This window comes from Eleutherodactylus coqui, chromosome 1 (assembly GCF_035609145.1).
Source record: "Eleutherodactylus coqui strain aEleCoq1 chromosome 1, aEleCoq1.hap1, whole genome shotgun sequence".
Lineage (NCBI taxonomy): Eukaryota > Metazoa > Chordata > Amphibia > Anura > Eleutherodactylidae > Eleutherodactylus > Eleutherodactylus coqui.
The window spans coordinates 191,876,360-191,888,719 of NC_089837.1; the positions used below are offsets into that span (position 1 = coordinate 191,876,360).

Consider the following 12,360-nt stretch of genomic DNA (forward strand, 5'->3'; position numbering starts at 1 on the left):
CGCTCTCCCCTACCCACCGCCGGCAGCCGAACCTTTTCATCCGAGTGGGCAGGTATTCGCTAAGGGCAATGCTCGATCAAGTAATTGCCCTTAGCGAGTATGCTCGCTCATCTCTATTGCTAACATATCTTTATCTCTCCGCACACCTAGATTTCCTTTTTCATCCAATGAAAAATAGTGAAATCAGGTTTTCTGGTCGTGAGTTGGGTATTTTCTTTGTCCTGTTATGTTTTGTTTTTTCCTCCATGTCTCTGCTGTTTTTTGGCATTTTAAATACATTTTCTCTCCTTGTATTCATGCAGTGCGGTGTATTAGAAATAGAAGGGTCCACTGAGTAATCCGACACATCCCTTGTTCAGAGATCTCAGGGGCATCACATTCAGATGAGCTGAAGCGGATATGATGTCGCGTTTTTATTTTTCAAAATCTATGTATATTTATTCCTCCATTGATAAATATTTCCTGAAGTATAATCCCCAGAGTCTATGAAATTTCAGTTCTTTATTTCAGTAATAGAATCTTTCAATTTCTTCAAGCTTGTTTGTAATTTGCTCTCCATGTCCTTATATGCTTGTGTATTGTTATACATGGCCCATTTCTTCTTACATCCTTGATCTCAGATTCAATGTTTTTCAATTTCTCTACTTCATATTCGACTATAAGACCCATCAAGCGCAGTTAGCAGTCAGGCAGCATATTGTTCCACTCATAATAGAATGAATTTTTTTTTTAAATCACCGTTGGTCTTTTCTTTATTCTTAGAGCTCTCGGTATCATAGATTTTTCTATATATATGTTCAGTGTGTTATAATCCCTCCATATTCACATTTCCTGTGAAGACGGCCTATTTATGATGCGAAACACATCTCCCCAGGTGTCTTTTCTTTCTTTGTTACTAGCTCCACTGCAGAATATCTAACCAAGTTTTTGAAGATGTAGACTATCACACATTTGATTGCAATCAGATATAGATGCAATATATGCTGACCTCTCGTTGTTGGGCCGGCTGCACATGACCGGGTTGGATTCCGGATGTGGAATCTGTTCCTGTGCCCGGCCGGTGACCATGGGTAACTTTCTTCTTTATCTGTGCTGCGTATGGTCCGGACAGTTCACCGTCGGACATGCGCTGTATAGATTTTCCTACACCATCGCTAGGCGATGATGCGGAATCAACATTGTGGACGGGCCGTGGGTCGGATGGTTTCTATGGACTTCAATGGAAGCCGTCCATGCGGACATCGCACAAAAATAGAGCATGCTACGATTTTTCCTCCGATTTGCACTCGTGTGCAGGAAAAGGCACTTTTCCATAGAATGCTTTGGGCGGTATTTGCTGCAGAACACTGGGGTGGATGCCTACCCGGATTCCACAATGCGAATATGCCGATGTGCAGCCTTACTCTGGGAATTTAACTCACTCATATTGAGATTTATGAGGTTTCAAAATATCAATATAACAATATAAGGGAGCACAACAAGGCCACAAAAATTACTGGTAATGTTGACAAAAACATGATTAATTTCCTAAATGTCTCTCTGATTGGGGATTTGACACTGGGTAAAGTGAGGACTGCAGGAAATCGAAGGAAATCACAGTTAATGCTATTTTTCATGCTACTAGTAATCACCCAAAACACACAATAAAGGTTATACTGGTAGAGGAGTTCATGAGAATTTAACGTGTGTGTACGGGGATGAAACATACAAAACTCATGAAAAATGGTCTGAAATGAATTAAGAAGATTGGCTGAGCTTTCTATTTGATATATTGGTTTTCTATAGGCCACCAAATATAACAGAAGACCTTGAAAATCTATAACAGGAGGCAAATATAGGAATCAGCAAATTACAATGACTATTATGGGGGACTTTAACTGTCTGGTTATAAACTTGAAAGAGGAAACCTGCGAATCTCATCAAGGTAACAGGTTTCTGTCAATAACTAACGTTAATAATCTTACCCAATTTGTACAAAACCCAACTAGAGGGTCAGCCGTTTGGGAGCTTAACAATAACAGGAGTGTAAATTTTGGAGGTATCTGGGAAATAGTGACCATAATATAATCAATTTCCACTTGTCTTTCAAGTGAGAGAGTTTTATCAGGGAGCTACAAAAATAGTAAACTTTAGGAAGGCAAAGGTCGATCGGCTTAGAGATGCCCTTAACCTATTTTGCTATTCCTGTTTTATTCTATTTTCTGTACAATTATGGGTGACAGCTATTTTGCCTGAGTTGGTGCCTGGTGAACAGCAGATCAGAGATTTGTTTTACAGCAGCCATATCGACCAATTATAATAATCTTTATTTGTATAGCGCCAACATATTCCGCAGCGCTTACATAGACAGGGGGAATACAGAAAGACAAAAGTACAAACATTACAGAACCACGGTTACATAGTAATCAGTTGATGGAAACAATAGGGGCGAGGGTCCTGCTCCAACGAGCTTACATACTACAAATAATGGGGTGATACAAAGACACAATAGATTGGAGGGGACTCATTGACTTCTATGGCAGTATGCTCTTTCACATGTGCAGCAGTCACTGTAGAGGGAGGGCATAGAGGTGAGCTATGAACATCACTTATTGTTAATAGTGGATCCCGTGAGATATAGACACACACAGACACACAGACACACAGACACACAGACACACAGACACACAGACACACAGACACACACACACAGACACACACACAGACACACACACACAGACACACACACACAGACACACACACACAGACACACACACACAGACACACACACACAGACACACACACACAGACACACACACAGACACACACTATGTGAAAAGTGACCTCTACAGCACAGGGAGCATCAGACTATTACTACTACAGCATGAGAACTACAATATTTCAGGATTTTCTTTTATATAATAATTAAAGAAAAGAGTTTTTAAAAGTATGCTTAACATAAAAAACTGATTTTTCTCTGATATGCTCTTTAACCCCCTAACGCCACAGGGCGTGAGTTTACGTCCTGACTACAGGGTACTTAACGCAACAAGACGTAAGCTTATGCCCTGTGGATAGTGCTGGATCAGAAGTGAACCTGTGCCATCGCGCAGCCGGCCTCCCCGTGCAACAGCGGAGGTACATGAGGACAGCGACCCCCACTGTTAACCCCCTAGATGCCTCAATCTATGTAGATCACGGCATGTAAAGGGGTTCACAGAGGAACGATTGCTATTGCAAGCGATAAGGCATTGCGGTACATAAGCTTCACCATAGCAATCATTGCTGTTTTGCATCAAGTCCCCTACAGAGACATAGAATGTAAGAAAACACAAAAAATAGTGAAAAAAACTAAAAAAAAATCATTTTTTGCTAATTTTCCCCTATTTGTATGGAAAAAAAAGGTAAGAAAAAACCCACAAATGAGGTATCATCGTGTCTGTAATGACCTGTACTATAATTTGAGCACACTATTTATCCTGCGCGGCAAAAACGTTAAAAAAAATAGAGCCAAAATGCTTAATTTTGTTTTACCTCCTAAAAAGCGCAATAAAGCGCTAAAAAAAGTATGTACCCCAAAATAGTAGAAATTAAAACTACAGCTGTGATGCAAAAAAACAAGCCCTCACAGACCTCCGTCCATGGAAAAATAAAAAAAAAACTTAAGGGACTTTGAATGCAGCAATGTAATACCAAAAAAGGTTTTTATTGTGGAAAACCCTAAAAAAAGATAATAGTTTTGGTATCCTTGTAATCATACCGACCCACAGAAAAAATGTATTGCGTCATTTATGCTGCATGATTGACAGTGTAAAAAATAAGTAAAAACAATGGCAGAATTGATGTGTTTTAAAAGTTTTACAATACATTGTATGCACCCCCAAATGGTACCAATAAAAACTATAGTACACCATGCAAAAAACATGTCCTTCTATTTCCGTATTGACAGAAAAATAAAAAAAGTTATGGCTTTTGAAAAGTGTGGATAAAAATCCTCCAAAAAATCATTGCTCCCTTAAGCTCAAATTAGGCCATGTCCTGTGGGCTGCATTCCCACGAACGTATATCAGCTCGGTTTTCACGCCGAGCCGATATACGTTGTCCTCGTGTGCAGGGGGGCGGGGGGAGGATGGAAGAGCCAGGAGCAGGAACTGAGCTCCCGCCCCCTCTCTACCCCTCTGCACTATTTGCAATGAAAGGAGGTGGGACGGGGGCGGGGCTAAGTTCCTGCTCCTGGCTCTTCCATCCTCCCCCCCCTGCACACGAGGACAACGTATATCGGCTCGGCGTGAAAACCGAGCCGATATACGTTCGTCTGAATGCAGCCTAAGAGGGTAAAAAGCTCCATTTTTAATTGAGGGCAACTGATGTCATCATAATTAATAAATTGTCACTTACACACAGCAAGACTAGATATTATCAGAATCATTCGTATCACATAAAAACCTGTCCTTAAATCCAGTGCATGCAATATTAGTAATGGAAACGAGCCGTCATCTGCATAGTGCTGATGGAACAGAGACAAGCACATGATGCAGCCTCACTAATGAGGAATAATGTCTCCATTACATTAATCATGGTGGCAAATGTGAGGAAAAGAGAATTTCAAGCAGGATCTCACTATAACAACTAAACAGAAGTAACCAAAAAATAAACAGGTCCGCAGCGCGTTTGGTGTAGAGTGGCCGTCTTACATACATTGTAGATAGCACAGATGTTAAAGGGAATGTGTCATTAAACCTATTGCAGACCGAAAATTGTAACACCAAGGAGGACAGAGCAGTGGGGCACAGGAAGACCAAGTAAAAAAATTAATATACAAAAACAAACATGTATTAGTACAGTGTTATATGGGAACAGCTGTGCCTGCAGCTGCTCTGTAGAGAATAGTGCAGGCACAGCTGAAGACCCATCTTCTGCTATGCTGTTACGTGAATACGCATTTACTTAGCAGTGTCTTCACGTAGCTGCATAGAAGAGGGGGTTTGAAGGAAAAATGTACAGAATAGGCTAATAAAACATATTTCAAAAATGCTTAGAATCACCTATTCTGTACATTTTTTAAAATTTAAATGACAGTGACGCTTTATGTGTCTTGATTAGGAAATTACACACACAGCAGTTCCCAAATGACAACTGCTGCCCATTTAGGGTGTTACTTCTGCGGCACAGAAACAAGTATATGGCTGGGTTCTCACAGGGCGGATTCTCGGCGGAAATCTCGCGGTTTGGCCGCAGCAAAAACCGCAAGATTTCCGCCGGGAGAACTGCCGCTGCAAAACCCGCGGCGGCTTTGAAGCAGCCCGGCCGCTCGCTCTTCCGCTGCGGCCGGCGCTCCCATAGAGGAGAGTGCGGCCGCAGCGGGGGAAAAAAAATGGACATGCTGCGGCCGGCAAATCCACGCCGCAGCAGCAGCTTCTGCCGGCTTAGCCGCAGCGGATTTGCCAACCCGTGTGGATGATATTTCTGAAAAATCTCGTCCACATGGCTGGCTAATCCCGGGATTAGCGGCCGCATGCGGATTTGCCGCGGCCAAATTCCGCACGGAATTTCCGCGACAAATCCGCCCTGTGAGAACCCAGCCTATAACTTACAGTGACCTATATGGTAATGGATCAGAGATGTCAGTGAGACTTTATTTAACCCCGTTTATATACAAAACTTCTGACAGATTCAAATACTTGCTCTCCTACTTACGTTTTTCGGTGAGTGTGATCTCGCATATCTCCTTTAATCGTGCAATGAGTAGCTGATCAGCCATCACCAGGATATTACAAATGAATTCCACATTTTCAGACTCTGACGGAAAATGTTATAACAGGGAGGATTATTATATTTGAACACATCTCCACTTAGTGAGATCATGACTTATTTACTGATTGACCTTCCCTGTGCATGTGGAAAACACAACCAAACAAGTCATGAGCACAGCTACAATGACTTACGTCACTTACAACATACAACATGGCCATTTATGGCCGGCTTCACATTTGGGGATTCAGTTTTCCTGCTCTGATCAGGTGGCAGGAAAGGGGAATCCTCTGTAAGAACGGGTCCATCTTGCGACTGAACTGAACGTCAAAAAGACCCCATTGACTGTAACGGGGTCCGTTCGGTTTTGGCTCGGCTGCCTTGCAAGAAAAAGTGCTGCAGCGCTATTCCTTCTGGTATTTGTATCGGATCTGCGACAGAACCGCCAACCGGAGGTTGCAATGCAGATGTGAGGGCAGCCTAAGCCTTGGAAAAGCAGGTATTAAAACACATTACAAATAAAGAATAATATATAAATGCACGCCCGGGCGCCATCATCATAGACAGAACAAACAAACTGGCCTTTATCAGAGGCGAAACACAAGTCAGACTTTGAATGTTGTAAATAAGGGTTTTCTAGCCAGAAGAAGCATTTACTGACATGTTGGAGAATCTAAATCCGAATCTACTTCTCATAGAAAGGGAAAGAGCCGTGATCATAGCTTATGGGTTGCTGACAAAAGCAAATCGGAGGTCCAGTGATGAGAGGAGACATCTGGCAGGTTATGTCAGTCTTACTTTCCCCTGGGCAATGCTTGACTTTTCATGTGAAGGAACTAGGAAGTTAGCGCTCATCAGATTTGACCCACCTACCTTTTACAACGGGAGCCTCGTCTGTGTAGATATAATGTAGAATAGCTTGTAAGACTTCTGAGTGAACAGGCATTTCTAAAGCAGAACAGCACCTTGCCTGCAGAAAAGAAAGATTTTCAGTCAGCCAGGGTTTTTTTTTCTTTACTCTATACTTTCTCTTTGCATATCATCTACTATGTATATCCCACCTGTAAGGCTGGTCAAACACATTAGATTTCCATCATTGGCTCCGGCCAATCATCTAATGTGCATGGTAGCCAACCTAACAGCTGCCCTGATGGCAGAGTTCAGGGGAGATTCGGATCAGGCTGTTGGATTGTAACTGCCTGATCCTTTTTCCATCAAGAAGATAGACCACTCTGGCAGCGGTCCCCCCTGCATTCAGAACACTTACATGACTGGCCGGGCAAGATAGCTAAAAAAGCATGCTGCCAAGAGCTTTCTTATTAGCATGAATAGCCCAAGATCTACGTATGTCTTAACCTCTCATTGAGGCATCCTTAATGTATTTCATCATACGTACATCATACATAAATATGTTGGTCCCCCTCTGAAAGCCTCACCCACTTTCCTCAAAAGTGGTGAGAGACCAACACACAGGGAGGAAAAGTCGCAAGAGTTTTACGCGTCATTTACGTCAAGTTTTCTGGCATAAAGCCTTTTTAAATGTCCCTCCATGTTCTCAGATGGTCTAGCTGACCATTTTGAACTTGCAACTGTATAGTTGCTTGCATACAGAACGATGAGCCTTGTCAGGGATTCACAGCGGGATAGAGCTGATACTATTGTTTCAGCTGTATCCCGCTCCCTGATAACAGGCGGGGTATGAAGAACAGAGCGGTCCAGCTCTGTTCTCCAAACCCCGCACGCAGCGCTCTGCTGTATAACAGCCAGGCGCTCCGTGCAGAAAACATCTGTATGCAGAAGACAAGCGGGGACATCCTGCTTGTCTTCTGCATCCTCCACTCCAAGCGCTCGGCTGTATGACAGCCGGGCGCTCGGAGCGGGGAACAGCTGGATACAGAAGACAAGCGGGGACAGTGCAAGGTGATCGCTCATCTTGCGCTGTAAATGACACAACGATGATCGCTCAAAAGTCGCTTGAGCGACATCTTTTGAGCGATTATCGTTGTGTCTAAATGGGTCTTAACAAAGTTAAAGTTGAGAATTAACACCTTATGGTAACTTTCTGTCAGTTTGTTTACCTATTTAATTTCTTAACAATGGGTTTTGTTGTGCTAAGCTAGGAGAACAATACTTTTTTTTAACCCCTTAGGTCATCTCATATGATCGGATTTGTATTGCGAATTCTGTGAATGCAAGCAGGAGTTGTTTAAACACGGCCACCAACAGGTTGACAAGTGAGAATTCGTTCACTAGTCACTTTGTTTGAGCTCACCTAAAGATAGTTGCTGGTTGATTAATTATCATGTAGTGTTAGCAGGCATTCGACTAGCTTTCAGCTAGTAGCCAATAAACTTTGCAGAGGGGTGTGATTCAGCGACCACAAAAATTAACAACAAATCACTGTATGTTCCTATGCTAACCACTCTCTGTAGAAACTATGTCCAGTGACTAGTTGAATGATAGCTGTCCTGCGTAACCCAACCTTACTATCTACAGAACACAGAAGCAGTCTGGTGGGTCACTGACAAAAAGCCATGAGAGGACTGCATTATCATCCAATGCATGCATGAATGACTCAGACAGACCTGCTGACATTTTTTCAAATTGGTCTTACCTCAATCCAAGAGCTGCTAAGCATGCTGTGAAAATATTCTACAATATAAAGAAAACAAAAAAAAAGGTGAAATTGAATGGAAAAATAAAACAGGCGAAAAAGAAGGAACAAAAAGCAAAAAACACATACCAAGTCTTGCACACAAGACACATTTATGGCATTGAAATTCTATTCCGTCTTCAGATCGGATGGTTACATCACAAAGAGAAGTGCTTAAAAGAAAGAACATGAAACAACGTGACATAAACATGTCATACTCATCTCTGTATCTGGCTTTATATTTGTAGTTACTATGCTTCGGATGCATACATCTTCTCCAGCAGTTCTCTTGTAGACTGCAGCAGGTTTTCATTCAAAAACTGCATTAATATTACCCTTCAATAGTCTTTTAACAACCACACAGCTTTATGCTGGTGCCATGGTTTATGGTTGGGACGGCGTGTGAACAGTTTGAATTGGCCTGTGCAAAGCCCAATTACATGAGCATCAATCGTCATCAGTCTGATATCGAGCTGTGTAAAAGCATCTTAAAAGCACCTACAGACAAGGTCTTTTCCTGGAGTTTTCTGTGTAAAAAACCCCAGAAACATTGCAATTTTTTCCTGCATGACACCTGCATTTTTTTAAACACATGCCTACAGAAAAATGCATACCCAAAGCATACTGCGATTTACAAAAAAAAACATGGACCCCGCACCCTCCAAAAAAGCAGCAAAAGAGAGAGAAAAAAAATCACCACTTCAAAAACATACGTCTCAAAGACTTCTGATATTTTACTATGGGCCTATAGCAAAAATTTGCAAAAGCAGCTACATTGAAATGTCAAAAAAGTGGCATTTTTTGCCAAAAGAAGACCATAACATGCCTAAAAGGTCCATTTACACAGGAAGAATGTCCCGTTTATGCAGCATAAAAGATGAGCGATGAAGCTCATAGCTCAGTTTAAACAGCGGCTGTTCAGTAGTGAACGGCCGCTGTGTTATCTCAATGGAGAGGGGCAGGGAAGCAAGAGGAGAGAAATCTCCTGCATTGCCCCGCCCCCCCGGTGGCCGCTCCGTGTGCGAGCCAGTTCTGCTAGCTCCCATGCAAGGAGCACGGGAGTGCAGGAATCTGTCTGGCATCGCTTGCCCTAAATTCGTCCCATGTAAAAGGACCTTTAGAGATGATAGGTTGATTGAAGTATCATTACGAATTATTGGTAAGCATTGTGTTTGTTTTGCAGTGAAAAAAATTATTGAATATATAGATAAGATCTTTCCATTTGAAAGCTTTCATCATGAGTAAAGGCCCATTTACACAGAGCGAGGATCGCTCAAACGACACTTTGAGTGACAGCTTTGAGCGATCATTTTGCATAAACTGTTAAGTAGATACTCAGCAACTTAAGAGAATTAAGTGTGCAAATAAAGCTTTAGCTGAAAGCAGTTAATAGCCCGAGGGCTCTTATCTGCATTCAGTTCCTTTGTTCTCCAGTGGGAAACAATGCTATCAGCACTAACCGCGGAGAACGGCTGATAAGGCTGAACGACGATTTTTATGTTGGCCTGAATTTAACGATCAGCTAGCAGTGCAGAATGGTTGTGTGTTTAGATGCAACGATTATCGCTCAAACGATCGCTTTTTAGCGATTTTTGAGCGATCATCGCTTTGTGTAAATAGGCCTTAACAGTAGAACCACTAATTCCGGCCACATGTGTATGCATGTTCCAGCAAAATCAAGATATCAAGGTACATACCACTTCTTCATGTTAAACCTTGGTTTGTTTCCACTTTTCTTATGAACAACATTAATTGTTCCATTTTCATATCTAACGCCATCCAGTCTTCAAAGCAAACATAAAAAACACAGTTAAAAGGTAAAGTCAAAATGAAAACCATATTAGCTCCCACCTCTCTAGATCTCTGTCTCAGTAGGTTAAAGGATTTGTTTGAAGGATGCGCGTCATAGTACAGAACAAGCAACCCTGTCTAGTTTGTCAGAAGCCCTAGTATTATATCAGCACCAGAACAAAAAAAATATTATATATATACATATATACATACACACACAATTTACATCATATACTGTACATGTGTGTGTAGATGTTGTTTAAGACAATACTGCAGTGTACACTAAGGCCTCCTGTTCACGGGCAATATTTCATAGCGTTATCCGCAGCGATAATCTGCCCGTGGTTAACGCATGAAACTCTTTCCATATGATAACTATTGAAAGCGCAATCCGATGTGCACAAGTGGAAATCCACCGCAATTTTGCGCTCACGTATAAACATCACGGCATGCTGCAATTTGCCGTGATCAACCCATCATAAAGATAGGTTCATTGTGGAAAATCATGGTGACTTTAGTGTTCTCCTGCGGGGGAAATCCGCTGTGTTAAAACGCCCGTGGACAGGCAGCCTAAATAACTTATTGTAGGGATCTAAAGCTACAGACTATACATATATGACAATTTTAAGCTGCTACTGAACTATGCAGAAGTTAACGGAATATTGTCACCACCGAACCGTAATATAAACTTTTTTGGGGGGGTGGGGGGGGGTTATACACACCTGCTCCCCAATTCCCATGTAGTTTCCCAATTGAGTCTTCTATGCGAGAGCACGTGCACAACGGTCTGCAAAGTGTCACATTTTTAGACTGCATGCGTACTTCACCAGGTGCAAGCACAAGGAAGTCGGTGAGTATGCAAAAATACATCCCCTGTCTACCCAGCACCGCCCCCAGCAGCACCATAACTTAGTTTATGGTGCTGTTCAGCAGTCAGCATCCCTTTACTTATTTTTCATTACTATTTATAACTGTCTGTTATATTTTAAAGCCTATGCTCACCTCTGAACACCATTTTACAATATAGTTATGAAACGCTGAAAGGGTTGTCCAGTGACTGGACTTATAGCGGTTTTGCAGGCAGCTTGTAATTGCAGGCATAGTTCTCATTGGATTTCATTGCACCTACAATTATGAGCTCCGGCTGCTACACAAGGGGTCGGAGCAGCGGTTTCCGCTCTGACCCCAGTTTGTCCCAGCACTGACAGCTGGCGCCTCCTGGAAAACCTCATTAATACAAACTTTGCAAACTGTAAACAAACAACCAAAAAATTGTAAAACTGGAACCCTCAACGATAATGAGAATGATGGGCTGGCTAGGCCCGCATTCACCTGGGTAGCTGGTTGCACCTGCGCATCCAATCTTTGTACAAAGGAATGGGAGTGCCAAAAAATAGCCCAGTGAGTGCAAGTGAAATAAGTCACCTGCCTCTAGTGGCTATGGAAAGTCTAAAGAGCGCCTGTCACTTCCTGAGGTCAGTGGGGCCGGCTATACAGCCTTGTTGCCATCAATCCACTGACTCTATTGAACCTTTTCGTTTCTCCTTACCACCATATCCCTCTATACCGAGTCCTCCTAAATTTGGCTCCCATTACTTTGAATCTGATAACTGGGCAGGAGGGGAGATGAACCAAAAAAACTGCAATTTTGGCACTGCATAATTCTTGGGTACGGGGGAAGGAGGGGGTTAGGCTGCGCTTCAACGCCGTGGATTTCTGCCACTGGAGAACCCTAAAATCACTGAGATTTTCCGCAATGAATCTACCATTATGGATGGTACAAAGGAATGGGAGTGCCAAAAAATAGCCCAGTGAGTGCAAGTGAAATAAGTCACCTGCCTCTAGTGGCTATGGAAAGTCTAAAGAGCGCCTGTCACTTCCTGAGGTCAGTGGGGCCGGCTATACAGCCTTGTTGCCATCAATCCACTGACTCTATTGAACCTTTTCGTTTCTCCTTACCACCATATCCCTCTATACCGAGTCCTCCTAAATTTGGCTCCCATTACTTTGAATCTGATAACTGGGCAGGAGGGGAGATGAACCAAAAAAACTGCAATTTTGGCACTGCATAATTCTTGGGTACGGGGGAAGGAGGGGGTTAGGCTGCGCTTCAACGCCGTGGATTTCTGCCACTGGAGAACCCTAAAATCACTGAGATTTTCCGCAATGAATCTACCATTATGGAT

General features: G+C 42.5%; 1 protein-coding gene across 1 annotated transcript in view; it reads right to left on the bottom strand.

The window, feature by feature from the left end:
• The window catches only part of IBTK (inhibitor of Bruton tyrosine kinase), an 83,129-nt gene that overhangs the window by 38,741 nt on the left and 32,028 nt on the right, over positions 1 to 12,360 (bottom strand). Inside the window, exons 13-17 of the mRNA XM_066604933.1 lie at positions 10,081 to 10,167; positions 8,474 to 8,556; positions 8,345 to 8,382; positions 6,604 to 6,700; positions 5,677 to 5,778 (exon numbers count right to left, since the gene is read on the bottom strand). Of these exons, the coding sequence (XP_066461030.1) occupies positions 5,677 to 5,778; positions 6,604 to 6,700; positions 8,345 to 8,382; positions 8,474 to 8,556; positions 10,081 to 10,167 (407 nt within the window). The remainder of the gene's footprint in view (positions 1 to 5,676; positions 5,779 to 6,603; positions 6,701 to 8,344; positions 8,383 to 8,473; positions 8,557 to 10,080; positions 10,168 to 12,360) is intronic.